The 21,019-nt window shown below is 40.4% G+C and overlaps 1 protein-coding gene across 2 annotated transcripts in view; it reads left to right on the forward strand.

Annotated features, from left to right (window-relative positions):
• Positions 1–20,704, forward strand: part of nkain2 (sodium/potassium transporting ATPase interacting 2) — a gene marked incomplete at both ends in the record, with an annotated part of 95,428 nt that extends 74,724 nt beyond the window's left edge. For both annotated transcript variants that reach the window (XM_083898387.1, XM_083898388.1), the window contains 2 exons: positions 11,636–11,696; positions 20,619–20,704. In XM_083898387.1, coding sequence (XP_083754513.1) covers positions 11,636–11,696; positions 20,619–20,704 — 147 coding nt within the window. The remainder of the gene's footprint in view (positions 1–11,635; positions 11,697–20,618) is intronic.
• Between the last annotated feature and the right edge of the window lie 315 nt (positions 20,705–21,019).

Here is a 21,019-nt window from a genome sequence, read left to right on the forward strand (position 1 = left end):
TACAGTGATCCAGAGTCCTCAGTGAGACATAGGCTAATGGCATCACTGGCAGTGAATGAGCAATGAATTCTGTAATTACAGATTTTTTTTCTTCTTCTTGCTGCTAATACCACAGGTAGAAGGATAATGAAATGGTATTTCACAAAACAAATCACCGATGATTGGGCCTCCTGCTTGCTTAGTGGTCTTGCATGCGCAGCAAGTCATTTAAATAATTAACATGACTTGAACCTGAGTGGAAAAACTAATCAGTAAAATCACCTACTGTTGTTTTTTTGGTAAAGGAAAGAAAACCTCAACACGCGCAGCCTTCCTGTGCACTCATTCAGATAAGCTTGACAATGAAATGTTATGGGTTATGATTAGCTTACAACGGCCTGTTTGCACGCTTTTTTTTTTTTATCAACACTGAGAATCCTGAGTGTGAGAGTGAGACCCACAGTCAAATGCATTGTGCTTCAACTGGGCTCATGTCCTTGACATATTTCTACCATGAAATCCCCAAAATTCGACACAGTTCTGTCAAAACACCCTGTGACCACCTGTCAGGGGGAAAAAAAAGTTAAAAAGTAGATTTATTTTCTTAGATAACCAAAGGTTTCGTCTCATAGTCATATCCATCCATCTTCTATCGCTTTATCCCGCACATGAGGGGGTCACGGGGGGCTGCTGTGCCGATCTCAGCTGACATAGGGCGAGAGGTGGAGTCACACCCTGGACATATCTAAGAGACAAACCAACATCCACTGTCACACAACCACAGTCAATTTCGAGTCCCCATATTGTATGTATTTGGACTGTCGGAGGAAACCGGAGAATCCGGAGAAAACCCATGCACACAAGGCCCTGTCGCTCCTCACAGTCATATAGTTGATTTAATGACTTCATTTGTTACTAATACAAAAGAATGAGGTATGCCAAAGGCATGTGAACCTTTAGGTCTGTTAGATTTAGACAAAGATCTGTACAAACCCAGGCCTTTCTTATCACAGTGGTCAGAAGGATGACGTTGGCTTCTCATAGTCATAACTAAAATTAAAAAAAACAAACTGTGGTTTCTCAAATTTCACTCAGTTTATCCTTTTAAAATGAAATCAACACATACTTACCTGTATAAATGATATTGTAGTACTATAAACATGCAATAGCTGATGAAGAACTGCCGTGTTTAAACCTTTAACTTGACACAGCTGTTCTGTCTCTTTCTTCTGTCTCTACCTCGCATCCCTCATTCACTTTCTCTCCCCCCTTTCTGTCCACCATTTTTCCTTTCACCCCAACCGGTCGTGGCAGATGGCCACACACATCTTTAAGTCTGGTTCTGTCAGAGATTTCTTCCTGTTAAAAGGGAGGGTTTTTTTCACTCCACGGATGCCTACACTCTTAGAAATAAGGGTTCCAAAAGGGTCCTTCTACAAGGGCTGAGGTTCTACCTGGAACCATTTGCTTCTGAAAAACCCTTTCCCGAACAAAGGGTTCTTGGTAACACTAATGGCTCCAGTGAGAACCATTTTGATCCAGAGAACCCTTTTAAAACCCTTTATTCAGGAAAGGGGTTTTAAATGGGTTCTTGGTGGAACCCTCCAAAAGGGTTCCAGGTGTAACCCTTAAAGATGTTCTACCTGGAACCAAAAAGGGTTCTCCTTTGAGGACAAGCCAAAGTACCTTATGGTTTTTCACTCTTAGAAATAAAAGTGCTTAGTAGAACCATATAAGGTTCTTCGGCTTGACCTCATAGGAGAACAATTTTTAGCTCCAGGTAGAACCTTTAAAAAAGGTTACACCAAGAACACTTTTAAAATGGATCAAAATGGTTCTTACTGGAACCATTGGTGTTACCAAGAACCTCAGCCCTTGTAGAAGGACCATTTTGGAACCTTATTTCTAAGAGTGTATCAGTGCTTGCTCATTGTGTGAACTGTTGGGTTTTCTCTTCTCTCTATAATATTGTAAAGCCTGTCTATGTACAGTGCTTTATGTACAGATAATGTATTTTGTGATTCAGCGCCATAGAAATAAAATTGAATTTAATTGTAATTCAAAAAATAATACTGTTAGAAAAGGTGGACTGACGCAGTGTTTTGGTTGATCGTTGTTCTCTGAAACTGAGTCATAATGTGTCACCACAAACTGAAATGATGTGGTGTTGTTGTCACTGACACCAGAAAGTGATGTCATGCCAGGGTCATGTTGTGTTCAGGGAAGCAGCACTGTGACCTAATTGGTTATTCAGGAAAAACTACAATATTTTAAGAAATGAATGTCAATCAGACAAAGACAACCGCTGTGCTCAAAGTCACTAATTCCGTACCTGCTGAATAAGTCAGTGTTCAGGTAACACTGAGAGTCTTGAGTTAGTTCTTGCAACATAGAAATTATTGCTTTGATATCAGACGAAAATAAACAAATGGGTGAGTGAGGTTAATCGTTGTTTTTGAATATGTATAAACCAGCGCCTTCTGGCACAAACAAATGTGGATGAAAGTGATAAGGCGTAATTACTGAATGTGGCGTTAGAGCTATTTTCAGTGCAGTCCAAAATATTTTCACCACAAATAATTCAAAAGGATATTCAAGAAAGTGGAGCAAAACACAAGACTTTAACCCTCTCATGACCATCACGTCTGGATTTATTTTGATTATTTATGGCCGTTCAGTGAGTGCTTCTGCCTCTTTTTTTCTCCAAGATAACGTTTACTTTCGATATCAGGCAGTTATTCAACGGTTTAGGAACTACGGTACTGATAATCTGACGTCACAAAGGTGTGACACACAATCTGGTCTGTGATTGGACGGTTGTTCCGTGGAAGTCCTGACGCCTACCGTAATGTCAAGTATATGGGCGCTTTTTGTGTAGAACTCTGTGCTGCACTGTGCAGCCAAGAATAGAACACTTTGCAGACTTCCGCTCTTCCGGATACAAAGTTTTTGAATTTTCTAGATCACGAGTCAGAAGTATAAGGTCACAGAAGGGTTAAAGGACCGTTGCATAGGATTTAGTCAAGTTTAGCAGTGGGTTAACTCCTCCCCTTCCAAGTGTGGCCTTCAGGTAACATAACAAGTGTTTGCATTGTCTGCTGTGGGCTATTATACAGATAAAACCCAGTGATTCCTAGTTTCAGGTGGTTATGCAGCAATATCATTCCATTTTTGGTGATAATATCCTTCCTTAATCCTTCAATCTGGTCGTTTAAATTGATTTGAACCCAGATGTAACACCTTCATCACATTTAGATTTGGGGATATTGCCTTCAATAATACAAAGCAAGATTGTGAAACAGACGGAAAAAAAAACTCGACAGTTCCTGGGCCAAAAGAAAAAGGCAGCAGGACAGAATCCATTACAGACCTAAATGACGCCATGATCGACTGAAGTGTTGGTCGTATATCAACGCGTGAGCTGATTAAGCTTTTCCAAGTTTTACAGACCTTGAGGGAGACTGTTCGGTGGCGTCAGCACTTTGAGCTCCGTGATTGTTTTTGGCAAAATTCAACCTCACCTTCCTGCTTCGCGGAGGACAATCTGCATCACCGGGCGACTGACCTATCGCTGCCTTCTCCTGGCATCTGTCCTCGCTCTTCTCAAAGGTCTCCTCCCAGGATGCTCTCCCTGGCTTCCTGGTCTCAGGCTATGTGGAGCATATAGCGCAGGTCCCCCCCCCCCCCCACTTTCCTTATCAAACACCAGCTGTTTGACATTCAACATAATATCTCCCCGAGCTCCTTTCAAAAACTTCCAGGTGTTCTCGGAATCTCTGCTCGGGGAGCATTTGGGACTTGATTATTTTCAAAAAGAATGATGATTCAGTTATCTTCTTTTTTTTTTCCAGTTTAATGTCATCTCATTTCTTGGGTGATGACATGTGAGGTGAGGTGAGGCCGGCATTTTATGGCCCTCTCGAACAGTTTCTGACATAGGTTTATCTGTAAGGTTTTTAAAAAGAGAGTGATACCTATAAGATATCAGTAAATTATTGATATCAATCTGTATCCTGACAAGCTCTGATTTATGAAGCTGATTTGGGTTTTTTACAGCAAACACTTGATCTTTTAAAATTTTCCAAATAATGTTTTTACACTGTGTGTGTGTGTGTGTGTGTTATGTATGCTAGTGAACCCTTTTAAAACCCTTTATTCAGGAAAGTGGTTTTAAAGGGTTCTCTGCATCAAAATGGTTCTTACTGGAACCATTAGTGTTACCAAGAACCCTTTTGAAACCCTTTCTTCGGGAAAAGGGTTTTTCAGAAGCAAATGGTTCCAGGTAGAACCTCAGCCCTTGTAGAAGGACCCTTTTGGAACCCTTATTTCTAAGAGTGGACCCAAGAATCTGTATTATAACAAAAGCCACAGAATATAAAAAGCCAAAAGTGCCAAGAAACTATAACATCGGTGCAAGGAGTCCAATTTGCAGTCATCATAATTTCAAATATTTGTTCAGAACATCCTGTTCAATCTCTCACGGGGAAAGATGTTACCGTCATCTATTGTAGGGAGACAAGAGAACATTTGACAGCTGATCGTCCATATCATTAGTCCTTTTGCCTTCTCTCAAGATAAAGTCATAGGCTTCTACATTTCACTGTGTTTACCATGGCAACAAGTACCCACTGTGCGGTATTGTATTGTAAGGATTGCTATAAAGACTGTCCTCATGCCTCCTGGAATAGAGTGTGACACTGTAATAACCTTTAAAATGGTTCCTGTTGTGAATTAGGTGCAATGCCTCAATGTGAGGTGAAGTGGAGAAGTTCTACAAATTATTGCCCGTCAGGCGCGTCGGGTCAGAGATGCAGTCTGAGTTCACGCTGAAGTGCTGCTATTTAAATTTCCTCTCTCTTCACACGGAAACATCCTTCCCCGTCCTTTTGCAATGGTAACTAGGTAACCCTAATCCCCCGACAAAAAAATTACGAAGAGGGAGCCGCTGTCTTTCTGATAAAAACTGTAATTCAGTCTGCCTGCAGGAAAGCTGCAAAACAAGGGATAAGCACTGAGGAAATCTTTTAGTCGCTATTGTTACTTTTCTGTGGCCATTAATTGTTGTTAGGCTACATCATACTATTACATTTTCATTTGAAAATGGTCTTTTCAGATGCATTTCGGCTCCGTATCTTTATATTTGCTTTTAATATACGCCATTTCCTGTATGCACTTAGCTTTTTGTATGTTGTATGTATTTAAATGCACCTTCATGGACATAAGCATGTTATACATATGCAAAGAAAATTACAATAACATCAGTGCAGAGTAAACAAATGTGGTAAAAGGAAAAATAAAGTTTCATATTTTTAATGAAGCAGCAGGTTAGATCCACATTTTGTGTAATTTGCAGTTATAGTTTTGTGAAAATCTATTTCATAACAAATTGAACCAACTGATATCGAGTCCAATCAAATTGACCTTGTGAAGTAAACAAATTATCAGTTTTGACACCCAGCCCAGGTACAGGTACACCGGGCATGTAAACAGGAAGTCGATTCTCTCCTTTGCAGTCGTTCACTGCAGAAAGCACGACGGCCAAGAAATAACAGCGGCGATAAGTCAGAGGGAGCATTTCTTTTTATGAGATTGACGTCAAGGTGAGATCAAAATTGAACCCATCATGAAGTGAAACGCAGGTTAACTGTGTCATAGTTTCCAGAAGGTTCAGTAAAACATAGCGTTAGTGTTCAAAACGAAACACAGTCAGCAACGTATTTTTAAACTTCTCTGTGTGGGAGACTCAAAAATGTCAGGGTAGTGTGGACGACACTGTGCGGACGGATGGAGCCTTAGATGAATGGTTTAGACTGGTTTCCTGGAGTTTAAAGGGGACATATTATGGAAAAAAATCGATTTTTTAATCATTTTAATAATTGGGACTCTGGAGGTCCTATGAGTAGGCAAAGTGTGGAAAAAGATGACTCATGTTTTTGTGTAAAACATGCGATGTTGACTTCCGCACTCATTGTGACGTCACAATGAGACATTCCTGGAATTGTTGTCTCACGGAGCTCCGATTTGTCCCTAAAAAACACGAGAGTGCAGGCGAGGGCGATAGTATCCGGAAGAGCGTAAGTCTGCAAAGTGTTCTATTCTTGGCTCCACAGTGCATCACAGAGTTCTACACAAACTTCCAGCCTCAGAGGATTTACGTGGCCAGTGGATACATGTTATATATGACGCCAATGTGCCGGCTAGAGTCGGCAAATGATGGCTTTTCCAAATGCTAACTGTTGTTAGCTGCCGGAGCCTCAGTGACGCTGACGTAGTTTCCTGTGTCTCATTTGCATTTAAAGAGACAGGCACTCAAAACCGAGCGTTCTGAACAGGGCTGTTTTGGCAGAGTGATTGAACTGCTGTGGTGCTTCATCCTTATGGTATTTTGACCAAAGCATGTCACAGACATGTTCATTAGGACACCTGGGAACTAGGTTAACTTGGAGAAATAGGGTATAACATTTCTACTTTAAGCAGGAAGTAACAATTTAATGAGGTGATAATGGAAGTCTATGGGAAAGTCTGTCTACTTCTCTCTTGATTAATGTTCTAGTTTCAGGTCACAGGTGACATCTGTGAATTTATGGTTTGACAAAATGACACTTGAGTGAAATACAACCAAAAGCAAAGGCATATTCTTTGTACACTACATGACATGTTTTTTTTCCTTGAATGTGACCCCTGTTAAAAAAAAAAAAAGCAAAAAAAACACTCACTTCCATCTTTCTTGTTTTCTTATTTCAAGACAAAAAACCTGTCTGCTGCAAGCTCTCGTCTATGAGTCACTGCGAGTAAAATAGACTAGAAAAATTAATAAATGACGTTACGTCCAAGGAGAATCTCAGAGTCATCTGAAAACAATGCCGTTGGCTAAGACATGTGGATGCTTGTTTGTATGTATTATGGTCTAAAAAAATCTTATTTCTAACAGAACGTGTTCTTGGAGGTTATTGTTGTACGACGTCTTTTAATGCTATGCTCAAATCTTTTCACGGCGCAAGATGAATGGGATTGTCTGAATGTAAATGCAGGCACCGAACCAACTCGGAACCACATTGTTAATATTGGTTGAGCCTGGTTATTGGGAGAGGATATAATCAAGGTTATTGTCAACAGGATATTATGCGTACACACAGAAACAGCAGAATATTAACAGGATATTGATGTGCATAGAAACACACTCTGTCACAGCTGATCAGATGTTCTTTATTGCAGTGTGGCCACGGCTCTGTGCACTTTGTTCAGCGGCGCTAACACAACTGCACCCAAAAGTCATTTTCAGAGGCAATGAGCCTGCAGGAGACAGAATGGACTCTCCGTCTCCGCTATTGGCGGCCCGTGTGACGGAGAAAAGTCTTCCCCAACTCTTGAAAGTCTTTTTAAACAACACTTTGACTTTGCGACATCTGAAGTCTCCTTCACAGTGGACGCTAATGATAAATCGTTCTGGCTGGAGTGGCAGAGGACGGGGAGGGCACTTTTGAGGTCGGGCGCCGGGTCAAACTAATACATCAAAATAAAGGGATTCTGCTTAATTCCTGTCAAATCCACTGCCAACTGAGGTTTTTGTGAGACAGAAAGGTTCATCAGCATTGTTGACTCCTGGTCAATTTTCAAAGGCGTTTTTTTGCCACATAAAGTCTCCGCTTTAATCAAAATTGATTTTCTCATCACTGATACTGGCAGCGTTTTTTCGTCTCCTTCCATTATTCGGCTGATCTTTAGCTACATTCACCCTATCCCCGCTAAGAATAACACTATTTTTATATTTATGACTAAGAGACGAAAGTATAAATAAATACGTGTTTGAGGAAGGAAAACAAAGGAAGGGATGTGCTGGAAGGAAATGGTGAGCGAGGGAGACAGTATGAGGAAAAAGTGTGGAGGAGAGGAGAGAGGGGAGCTTTGGGAGTAGAACATTATTTAGACTAAATGAGGTCAAGACCTTGGGATATACACTGAATCTCAAATGCTCACATTTGCTGCTGACTGTGTTTATGTGCTTGTGTGTGTCCGTCCACATAGAATACTAACTGAGTCGGTGTCATTTCTTCAGCACTTATTTGAGCAATACGACCTCCTTATTTAGGACAATGTTATAAGTGCTGATGCTGCAAACAATCCCCACTATATGGTATTTTTTGTACTTACTCTTAATCCATTGCTTTATGTCTGTTAAAGGTGCCATATGTAAGAATGTGGCCAAAAACGGTTACTACATTCAAATTCAAAATACCAAGGTCTTTTAGGTTTTGTTTTCTGACATAACTGGCAACCCGTGGTTGCTCGGCAGCTGAGACTCTACTGACTGCAATGATTGGTAGACGGCGGTAGGTGGCGCCAAAACATGATTTTAAAACATAAACATGATTTGCAGTCTGCAAAATATTTTTTAATGCAAATATTTTGTCTGTACTGTTGTTGTTGGTGAGTTCAGTTTGTTATATGAACATTATTCCTTAGTCTCTGTCACATATTAGGAGGATTTTATGGCCAGTTGCTTTAGATTTATTACATAATGCACCTTTAACTAGTTCTATATACTTCAAAATTCTTAATTCAAACTTCAAAGTGTTCAGCGTAATTAGGACATCATGGTTTGTCTTTTTCTAATTTAATATTTCAGCCTATTCTGGAGTCGGTGTGTAATTCATAAAAGGTTCTCTTGGATGACGTTTTTTTTTAAAAGATGTTGCTCTGCAGTTCACAAATTTTACTCTTTGTACAATGATTTTCCACCAGAAAGTCATGTTTCATACAATGTGACTCTATTTGAACCATCCAGCTTCTCCACACTATTCTCTTCACTTCTCTCTCAATATTGACCAAAAACACTAAAGTTCACAATTTGTTTTTTGAATTCCATTTTCCATTTTTGACACTGTCTTCACAAAACCTATATCAGGGTCTTTAGCCAAGGCTTATGGTGAAGAGATGTCAGTAATACAAATCTACTATACAGTTCTAGCTCTTATCGGCACGGCTCGACTCTACATGGTTTTGGGTACCATGGGTAACTCCTCAATGTGCACGAAACTGAACAGGTTGTGATTCAGCTCACAATAACCAGTTTTCAGCAGTGCTGTCGCTAAATACCTCAGAATATCTGTTAAATGTTGTGATTTTACAAACATTTCTTTGCTAAATATTGGAGATTAACGCATGTTTTTCTATAATTCGGCATTGTTCAGTTAGATTCCTGTGTCGGACGTCGCACTCGTGTCTCTTCCAGTGACGACACTGCCAATCGGTGGCCGGCAGTCTGTTGGCGCCATGTTTAGTATTGGATAAGTACTGGTACATGTTACTAAAAAAAAGCACCAGGTACTAGGTACTATCCCTTATGGAAAAGCAAAACAATCCGAGTGGAGATGAGCCGAGTCGTGCTCGAACTGTATAGTGGAAAAGCGCCATATGAGAAGTTGGGGGAAATACATCTATTTTTAATGAACCTGCTCTGTATCTCAAGAGGTAGTGACCACAAAATGCAGGTACCGTGCACAGCAGATTCAGATCAGCAGATTAGACTGCACACATGTAGACACACACAGAGTCCTTTTTTTTACACCCTTCGTCTTCCCTCTATAACATCGTGTCCTGACATGTGAAAGTATAACAGTGGCGGCTGTTTATGTTGACTTCACGGACATAAGACTGAGAGGGACAGCGAGTAGCCAATTGTGGTAGATACAATACTTTCAACTCATCGCACGCTCTGTGGCCATTGTTTCTGCCGGAAACCTGTTGTTATCCGATGTTTCGTCATGTGCCACACATTTCATTTTTGCGATAACCGCAACAGCCTTAATTGATGTTTTTTTCCGATGTTGGATGTATTTTCCTCCTCTACAATAACCTCGTTTTTGCCCTCTCTCTAAACATTCAGACATCCAATTAGAAACTTTTAACTCATCATTTCTACTTCACATTCGTGGCAATTTCAATGCAACATGCCAGATTTGCTTCAGCTTGGGCAGAAGGCAGCAATCCCGCTGCAATCTCTTCAGAAATTGCCTTCTCTAGTTTTAAAGTGCCACTCTCTATTTCTCTGTCTCTCTCTCACACACACACACACACACACATACCTCTACCTCCATCACTGTTTGTCTGTGTCTTCCTCGCTTTTCTCTCTCCATCTCTGTTTTCCAGGGTAATAAATTCACTATAACCCAAAGTTCCTGTATCTTTGATCCAATCAGCTACCTCCAGTTGCCTTGGAAACAGATAGTCAATGAGAAAAATGATCAGAGAGCAAAGGTGTTGTACTAATGAGGACTGCTCTGTCCCTGTTTAAATATCACACACACAATCACACACACTTAGAGACATGTTGAACACTATGGGTATTGTGTGACTATTACACGGCACACAGAAGAGTCCATCGTTGGTTCCGGGTTTGTTAATGGGCTCAAATGTGTGTTTGAGACCATGGAGGAGAACACTGGGAGGTGAACCGCCACTTATAAAGCTCTCTCAGAGAGGAGGGCCTTTGTTTTCACAACTGCAACACATATCTGCTCTGACATCATAGCACAACCAGCGAAACAGAGAGAGAGGTGAAAATTCACTTTCACTGATCACAATCTCAATCTTCTGTTTACCCACAGCACAGAGAGAGGAGGCTGTGACAATTCTTTGGTTCATTTCTGTATGGATTGATTACGTCCATGCTCAGATATTTTTTGGTTCAAGTGTTACTCATATTGTTGGGAGCTCAGTCTGTTCACTCTGTTTATTGGTATCTTTGTGAGGACCGAAGAAACGCATACTAACATTCTGACAACCCTAAAAATGGCTTTTTAGGGCTAAGACCTGGTTTTAGGTTCAGGGTTAGCCCTGGGCTAGGGTTAGGTCTAGCATTAATGCTCGGTTAGAGTTTGGGTAAGGGTTAGGGTTAGGCACTTAGTTGTGATGGTTAAGGTTAGGGTAAGGGACTAGTGAATGTGATATGTCTATGAGTGTCCTCACTATGGGTGCTATACAACCATGTCTGTGTGTAACTGATATTCCTAAAGTTGTGGGGACCTAAATCTGTTCACACAGTCACATTATGGGGACCTTTCTTCCTTATGGGGACAAAAACCCCAGTCCCCATAATGTTGATTACCACATTTTAAGGTGTTGGTTTTATTTTATTTTATTTTATTTTATTTCATTTTATTTCATTTTATTTCATTTTATTTTATTTAACCTGTAATGTCCAGTACCTAGGACATGCAGTGTGGTTGACTGGGGTTAGGTTACTTTAAGGGTTAGGATTAGGCCATTTGTTATTATGGTTGTGGTTAAAGTTAGAGTAAGGAAATTAATGTAAGTCAATGTAATTTTCTGAAGTCATGGAAACCAGTGTGTGTGCGTGCGTGCGTGCGTGCGTGCGTGCGTGCGTGCGTGCGTGCGTGCGTGCGTGCATAGCCACTCATTCAAGTGCCCTATTTTGGAACAACCTACCACATTGCTGTTCTGCTCCACTTACACCGACACCTGCCTGTCTGTCTGTTCCAACTAATTGGTCAGTGTCCACGCTCTCTTTCTCCCTCTCTGTCTTCCTCTTGTATCTCTCACTCTCTCTCTCTCTCTCTCTATCTCTCTGTAGCAGTGTGTTATTCCACAGACCTAATAATCTCTCCTTTGTTTCTGCTGCTCTCTTTGTCTCCAGTTGGTGGGCTTCATCTACGCCTGCTATGTGGTCAAGCTCATTTCTGAAGAGGAGGATAGCTGTAAGTACACACTCCGCAGACATGCACCTAAATAAGTACACACACAGGTTTACAGTGTATGTTATCTGTAGACAGAGTGTCCCGAGTCAGACATCATATCAAACTGCTGACACATTTATCTCCATTCTCCTTTGGCTCCAACGTTTGTCCTTTCTTTTTGTAATAAAGCAGTAGGTTCATCATTCAGTTTATCTAAACATTATATTTAAAGAGAAACGACAGTAAATGTTTCTTATTTAGTTTAATGTTCATCGCAATTTTCAGCCACTTCCCCGCGCTTTCAAAAGCCCAGATACACTCACAAATCCTAGTGTAAAAACAGTATTTATTAAGCATTTTGACAGCTTAAAATGAATTGCATCTGAAGTGCACTGCCAGTAACAAATGAGGGAAATGAGTTAAAAAAAATCAACGTCGATTCTGATGATTGTTGTCTTTTAAATGCAGCGCATGTCTGTGAGGATTAACTTGAATGAGCCCATTTACCTGAGCCGGTTTGTTATTCCACTAAAGTGCAGCTATTACGCAGGAGAATCAATAAGCAAGCATGTCTTATTCAACACTGGATCGAGGATGCTCTTTACCAACACAGACGTATTGACAGGTAATAATTGCAGATGGGATCTGGAAATAGTTTGATGTGCTGAGAGTGGACAAGTTTTCCTGCTTTGCTTCCTGCTCAGAGCAGATATGACGACTGTGAGGTTTTTTTTCCTGAGCAGCAGCAACTGATATTAAAGGTCCCATTTTATGTAAAATCAACTTTTTATTCATTTAAATCCTTATATTTGGGACTCTGGAGGTCCTATCAGTCAGCAAAGTGTGAAAAAAGATGACTCACTCATGTTTTTGTGGTCCTCCTCAGTCTAAGTACAGGAGATAAAACACGCAATGTTGACTTCCGCACTCATTGGGACGTCACAATGAGCTAAATTCCTGGAATTGTTGTCTTGCGGAGCTCCGCTTTGTCCGTAAAACACACAAGAGTGCTGGCGAGGGAAGTCCACGAAAAGTTCTATTCTTGGCTCCACAGTGCAGCACAGAGTTCTACACAAGAACTTCCAGCCTCAGAGGATTTATCTGTCCAGTGGATACATGTTATATATGACGGCAATGTGCCTGCTATAACCTGCAAATGATCATTTTTCCAAATGCTAACTGCTGTTAGCTCCCAGTAGCCTCTGTGGCTGATGTCATTTCCTGTCCCTTAAGTTTCATTTTACTTACTTTACGGAGCGTTCTGAACAGGGCTGTTTTGGCAGGGTGATTGAACTGCTGTGGTGCTTCATTCTTAAGGTATTTTGACCAAAGCATGTCACAGACATGTTCATTAGGACACCAAGTACTAGTTTAACTTGGAGAAAAAGGATATAATATGAGTCCTTTAAACTGTAAAATTGCACTGGATAAAGAATCAGCGAGTGTTTCTAAAGGCTCCTGATGTGACAAACAACCTCCGTGTGCATCAAGGTCACAGTTAAATATGACATAATGCTGTTGAAGTCAAGGAACAGTTCAGAACACAGTGTTTTTGCCACTTTTATATGAGTTATTCATGACAAATTGAGTTTCAGGGCATCTAGATGAGAATTTGTGCCACTGCTTTTTGGGCGACATGAAACTTAAACTGCCACTCGTTCTCTTTGTAAATAATCAACATCTACCAGTTCCTATGTGCCATTTTTTTTGTAACTGATGTACTTTGGTCATTCCACATTAGCATGAGTCTTTCTCTTTTTTTCATGAATGTAAATTGGGTTGGGCTCAATTGGAAAAAGTCAGCGTTGCCTCATTTGAATTTCATTTGATGCGATTTAACTTTGATAGTTTTGCTTATGAATATTTCATGTTTAAGAGTACAATTTTATATCAAGTGTTCACAGGTTTTAAGCAGATTCTCGCAAATTAAACATTGATACAGTATCAACTAGGCAGCTGCTCATCCATTTACTAAACTATTTAAACTGTGTCACAATTTGTGCAGTGAAGCTGGGCCAATATTAAAGGTCCCATATTATGCAAAATCTAATTTTTAATCATTTAAATCCTTATATTTGGGACTCTGGAGGTCCTATCAGTCGGCAAAGTGTGAAAAATGTTTTTGTGGTCCTCCTCAGTTTAATTACAGGAAATAAAACGTGATGTTGACTTCCGCGCTCACTGGGACTCCTGAATTCCTGAAATTGTTGTCTCGCAACAATTGTCCTTAAAACACGCAAGAGTGCTGGCGAGGGCAACGGCATCTGAAAACTGGAAGTCCTCGAAGTTCTATTCTTGGCTCCGCCCTGCAGCACAGAGTTCTACACAAACTTCCAGCCTCAGAGGATTTATCTGTCCAGTGGATACATGTTGACGGCAATGTGCCTGCTAGAGCCTGCAAATGATCACTTTTCCAAATGCTAACTGCTGTTAGCTCCCAGTAGCTTTTTTTTTTTTAAAGATACTACTTAACAGAGTGTTCTGAACAGGGCTGTTTGGCAGGGTGATTGAACTGCTGTGGTGCTTCATTCAATATTGGACCTTTACGTACGTTAAACAAGAGGCAAGCAGATCACTGGGCAGCACATGTTAAGTGCCAGTCGTCCCCTGATACATATGGGGCATGTAGGGATGAACAAATAATCGAAATCTGATCAAAATCGCAATATGGCCCACCGCAAATTTCAAATCAAAAGCCAAAATGTGTGTCAAATGAGCTTTAGATCAAATAGTGTCCTGATCCTTACACATTGTATCCTACAGACTGAAGAAAACATCTTTCTTTCCCACAGATTATCATTTTAAATGTGTTATTTAGACAGAAATGAGAATGATTGTGTAAGAAAATGACCATTCCCTCTGATATTGTGAATCATAATTAGATCTTTATTCAAAATCATTCAGCCCTAGAGCCATGACTTGTCTGTGGTTGTTACTAAAGCATTAAAGACTAATTTGTGATTTATTTAAGTAAATAAAAGACACCAGAAGATGTTCGCACATGCTCTATACATTGTTAATGTGGTAAACGACTATTCTAGCTGCAAACGTCTGGTTTTTAATGGAATATGTACATAGGTGTATAGAGGCTCATTTCCAGCAACCATCTCTCCAGTGTTCTAATGGTACATTGTGTTTGCTAATCGTGTTAGAAGGCTATTGGATGGTTAGAAAACCCTTGTGCAATGATGTTTTAATGGAAAACTTGGACAAATTGTATAGGTGACCCCATATATTGAAATAACTACAAAAGTCTTACACATTTTGGCAACATCCCATTTCCAACAATGATTTAGCACACAGTCCATTTTATTGTCCTGTTATTATGCTGTTCCTCCAGGACATAGATGTGGTAAGAAATCAGTGAATATGTTAACATTAGTGACCATTTTTAAACACTTCTGATAGATATTGTTCTTTCTTGTTTAACAAAAAAGAAAAAAAACTCTACACACTAGAGACAGACACTAGACTCTCGCAAGAACGGGTGAACGTCACGTAAGTGCGCTCTCAGAAATGATTATTCCGGGCCGTGATAATGCATTGGACAAATAACCTAAGCAGTCTTGTCTTGTGAGAATTGCCGGTACGCAAATAAAAAAGTTCCACACAGACATTCACACTTCACACACAGATAATTGATAATAAGCCACATGAGTCACTTCCCTCCCTCCATGGGACAAAAATGTTAAGAAGAAATACTCTGGATCAAATTGAGGTTTCAGGCAAATAATAACAATAATGCTTAATGAATATGTATGCGGTGGTAACAGCAAGTCACATGCAGCTTTTTCACACAACGAAAAGATAATTTTCTCCAGCCATTATTTCAGGATACCATTGTTAATGTCACGTTGCTGATGCTCACTTTTCTGAATGAGGCTGTGGACGAATTTGGCGGCGTGCAAAAATGGAATGTGGGAGACTAAACCATAATCAGGGAGCTTAGTAGAGGAAAGTGCCCTGGGTGAAGAAGCTAGTACTCACTGAGGACCAGTGCAGACTGTAAGATGCTGAGAAAGCTAATTACTCTGATAATTATTCAGTGTGCGTGTGTGTGCGCATGTGTGTGTGTGGCTGCGTCTGCTTGTGGAGATTCATCGTTATGTTCAGTCATACTGTACGTCTCGCGGCTATTCACATGTGTCAGACAGAGTCTCGCACCCACCCTGAAACACGCAAATGATATACGCTCACCTTTGAAGATGACTGTGAGAGTTAGAACTGGTGAATCTCAGTAACACGTCGATTGTGTCATGAATCTCACTGCTGCACAAAATGTATTTTCACTCTATATAAACGTAACCCTTAGAACACAGAGCATTTGCTGCTTTTTCACCAACAATATATGCGCACAAAAAGTACTCCATAGGATTGAATTTGTGAAATTTGGAAATAGGTCACAGTTCAGAGGTCACGAAAAAAACTGTCTATTTTGTGACTTCTGCACAATTATTGCTACTTTATATTACTGCCAAAAATGCAATATAAAATTATTCAGAACTTTGACTCTACAACACATAAGAACGCATTTTTTTAAAGTAGACATATACCTATTTCTCCTAATTCCCTGGTGTCCTAACGAACATGTCTGTGTCATGCTTTGATCAAAATACCATAACGATGAAGCACCACAGCAGTTCAATCACTCTGCCAAAGCAGCCCTGTTCAGAACGCTTGCTTTTAAGTGCCTGTCTCTTTAAATGCAAATGAGACACAGGAAACTACGTCAGCTTCATTGAGGCTCTGGCAGATAACAGCAGTTAGCATTTGGTAAGGCGATCCTTTGCCGACTCTAGCCGGCACATTGCCGTCATATATAACATGTATCCACTGGACACGTAAATCCTCTGAGGCTGGAAGTTTGTGTAGAACTCTGTGCTGCACTGTGGAGCCAAGAATAGAACACTTCACCAACTTCAGCTCTTCCGGATACTATTGTCCTCGCCTGCACTTTCGCGTTTTTTTAGGGACAAAGTGGAGACAACAATTCCAAGAATGTGTCATTGTGACGTCAGAATGAGTGCGGAAGTCAACATCGCGTTTTATCTCCTATACTTAGGACTACAAAATCGTGAGTGAGTCATCTTTTTTCACTTTGCCTACTCATAGGGCCTCCAGAATAGCAAATATCTATATATCTATCTATATATAAGTATTACAATGATTAAAAAGTTGATTTTGCATAATATGTCTCCTTTAAAGCCTGAATATTTGACCTATAAACACACACCCCCAGGATGTCCATATAAGGAATTGTGTATTATTCCCACGGCAAATAATTTGAAAAAATACGATGGAGAATCATTGTTCCTGGCGTTTCCTTCGTGCTCACAGGTCACTCCAGAAGTCTCATGATTAACATATGAGGATTTTAAATGACGCCACTACAGCTTACGAGGTCCGGGGACTGCGTCTGCTCTTGTGTTCAGTGGGTCATGCATTGCAGAAACACTGCTGAGACTCTCTGACTGCAGCATGAATCAGCAGGAAAACCCTTAGCGTTCTTACCTGATCTACACTGTTTCGCCCGGCTCATTCAGGAGAGTGATAGAGGGGCGACGTCTACACAACAACCATTTAAGTAAACAAGAAATCATTAACAAGCGACTCGACATAAACTAGGAATCCGGGTTTCAATGTAGGATCTGCAGCTTGTTCTTTTTTCCCCCCTCTGGAAAGTGCTTCACAATTTAAACGGTTTCCTTTCTCTCAGAATGTTCTTCTGCTTGACACGGCTTCGCAAATTATCGCCACACAGAAGCTTTGTCGTGTCCAAAAACATGTCTACACCTTGAATTGGCGGACACCCATTTGTTTTGCAGCTTGAATAAGTAGCTTGACTTGCCAAATTTTAAATGATTTTCCCCCTTTCCATCCAAGGATAAATGCAAGACACACATTTGCTCCAAACTTTCCATTTCTCACTGAAACATGTCCCATGACGGCACGAGTGGCTCATGTTAGGCAACTTCCAGAGACGTACAAGGCTGAAACCTGAAATTCCCCCAGTGCAGTCCTTCTCTGGACCCAATAACTGCAGCTGCATATGCTGTGTTCACGTCACGATATGTAGTAAGATATGTAGGCAATACATTTTTCACACACGGATACAGAATTCATGTTATTGTTCACGTTTGGGCCATTTACAGGTGTCCTCCCAAATATTAAAGTCGGTACAAAGCTGTGTCAAAGGTTATTCTGTGACCATTCACACCACTTTAGATTAGTGCTGACTGCTGTAAGACAGAAAGGGAAGCTCAGCTTCCTCTAAAATGCTGTGTTATATTTACATTTCAATACTAAACGTGCCATATAATGTGATAAGAACTCTTCACAAGGTCATTCAGAATCAGCGGAATATCGTTCTGTTCTCTATTTTTTTTTTCACTGAGGTGAGCTCGACAGTGATTGAACAACTGTGACAAAATCGTCACTTCCAGGGAAGCTCAGCTTCTCTCAGAGTCAGTGGAGCTGGCGCTGGGCTTCTGCATGATGATTGGAGGATCTGTCTAAAAGGCGGAGCCCGTTTTTGACTTACAGCGTTGCAGAAACACTTTTAAGCCTGAGAGGAAAGTCTTTCGACAAATAGCTGCTAATTTGCTTAGATATATAGTAAATAGAAACACTATTGTAGCATTTCAGTTTTACATGTCACGTTTTAGTGTTCGAGTTGTTCGTTTGCAGAAGTAAGAATGTATGCATGAATAACGGGGCACCTGTTGACATGTAGATTCACTAAAGTGGCTGAAAATGACTCATCTAAATAGCCTTTCTTTGTCTGCTTCAATTCTAATTGCTGTTTACTGTCTTCATTTACAGGTTACCTCTGGTTTCTCTTTGTATTTGTACAGACTAGACCGGAATCAAAACTGTGATTGGGCTTCTGAAGTAATTGCTCCAACCCTATAGAACTCTTATTCATTAGAAATTGGATCTGCAGCCTCCGGAGAATCTATTAAATTGTTTCTTTGGCGTGTTTCATTAGGTTTGGTTGCCTGTGTTTATGGCCTTTTTAGTCTCTTTCTGTATCTTTTTTTCTTTCTTTTTAATTTTCACTTGTATATTTTTTGTAGATTGTATCACTTTACGATCCAACAAATTACAAAATTTCCACCGTGAAGCTGTGGCTGATGCTGCAGCCCATCTGGGGAATACAATCCGGTCGCACCGCACCAATAACGCAGCTATGCAGCTTAAGTCAACCCCACAGCTGTAAACGACACAACCCAAAATCACTGCTCTCCCCCCCCCGCACAGCTCATCCGCAGTCTAGCGGTGTAAATAACAGGCCCAAATTGTACCTGCTAATCTCAAACATAATGGTAACAGACACCGCGGGTCTCCCAGCACAATTACACCACTCAAACTCACAGAAATTGGTGACATCTCTCCAAATTGGACGAGCCCTCGCTTGTTATGCCCGGCTCGATGAGTGGCATAACAAAGAAGGGAGGACCACACATTTAGCATTTCAAGTAAACAAGAAATGTATTATGGTTAAGTCAACACCGGCAAACTATAACATATTTAGTCAGTAATCGACAGTGAAGTGTGTGGGGAGGTGAAGGCAAAAATAATGCATTAACACGAACAAAGGGCTTAAACCATGGAGGGGCAGTCGTAGTGAAACCACCCAGCTAATGTGGGCTCTAAAGAGTCGAGGCTGATCCTGAAGTGAGGTGGATGAGCCACGTTTGTCACAAGACAAAGGAAAATGCAGACAATTGCTCTGCAGTTTGTGTCTGGACAACAGTAATGATCCCAGTGATTGTAAAATATCACAGCAGTGCAGGAAAACTGTTATGTATAAATGTCCTTTCTCTCTCGTCCTTTGTCTAATTTTTTCCTTTCACCGCAACCGGTCTAGGCAGATGGCCGCACATAATTTGCGTCTGGTTCCGTCAGAGTTTTCTACCTGTTAAAATTGAGTTTCTCTGCTCTTGATGATGTTGTCTATGTACAGTGCCTTGAGATAATGTATGTTATGATTCTATTATATACAAATAAAATGGATTTGAATGTGTAAACATAGGGGAGTAGTGAAGAAATATAAAATGTCACAGTAAGGGTTATTTATTTAGTCCCAGCAAATTAAAATTTGGAGACATCTCATCAATCAAAAAAAAAATCATTGCAAATCATCTCCACCCATGCCACTTGATTCCATTGGTATCTAGTTATTACGTTTTTGTAGTTATGTGCATATACATGATGCACATAAGGTATGCATTTTGAGTCATGCGCTGTAAATAAAGAAGATTTAATAGTGTATTTCCCCAAAATGTTGAACTATTCCTTAAAAAGAATCAATTTCCCGATATAGTTTTTAATCTATATAGTTTTAAACTTGCACACGGTGTAATCTGTGCACTTGTTTGAAATGAAATCACCCTCATACCCTTATAGCGCAGGTACAGCCAGACTCCTCTCCACAACAGTGTGCGTAACGTTATGAAATTTCCCTGAATTAATAAGCGAGTATGCCGCTGATCAAGGCGAGGAAGTAGCCTTTTATGAGCTCTACAACATCAAAGTAAGGAGATATCACGGCTTCCTCTCTTCAAAAGTCCAGCCTCAGTGAGGAAAAGCAACCACCTGCTGGCAGCTCCTCAGCCCAGGAATGTGTGCGGCGATTCTCGATAATTTAAGAGATGAGCGTATTCTCGTGGCATAAATATAACGTCTCCTTCCCGAAAAAAGACAGAAAAATTGCAATACATGGCTTCTTTTTTTTTACAACTGATTTTTCCATTCCATTTTTCTATGCAGTTTCATGTCTCAAAGCAATGATAGGTGGTTTTCCTGACAGCTGTTGAATTTTCTGTAGGTTTTTATGAAGCCTAATGCAGTGAATCATCTGCTGCTGGAAGGCTCCCAGATGAGCACACACATTCTTTAATTATGTTTTTGTTTGTTTTGTTTTGTTTGCTTTCTGTGCAGTCGATTTTATAGGAGGGTTCGACTCGTACGGTTACCAGGGGCCTCAGAAGACATCCCACCTTCAGCTACAGCCCATGTACATGTAAGTATGGTTCCAAGTGTGCAAATGTGTTTGATATATTCCGTTTAAGTCACAACATCAGGATAAAGTACAGTTTATATAGCTAATTTTACATATTTAGATGTAATGTCTGTTACATGATGCCATGTTGACATTTTGCAATGTCCCACAGCAGGTGTCTGTTGGACAATACCAGCTGTCTACCACACTGGTGTCCACGCATATATGCTGGACATATATTTTCATCTAAATGGAAATTTACAAAATCAACATGTTCTTAAAACAATTAGTAAATCAAGTGAGAAATGGGCTAATTTTCCCAATTGAGGTTCCCCCTGGT

This window comes from Microchirus variegatus (genome assembly GCF_963457635.1).
Source record: "Microchirus variegatus genome assembly, chromosome: 12".
Lineage (NCBI taxonomy): Eukaryota > Metazoa > Chordata > Actinopteri > Pleuronectiformes > Soleidae > Microchirus > Microchirus variegatus.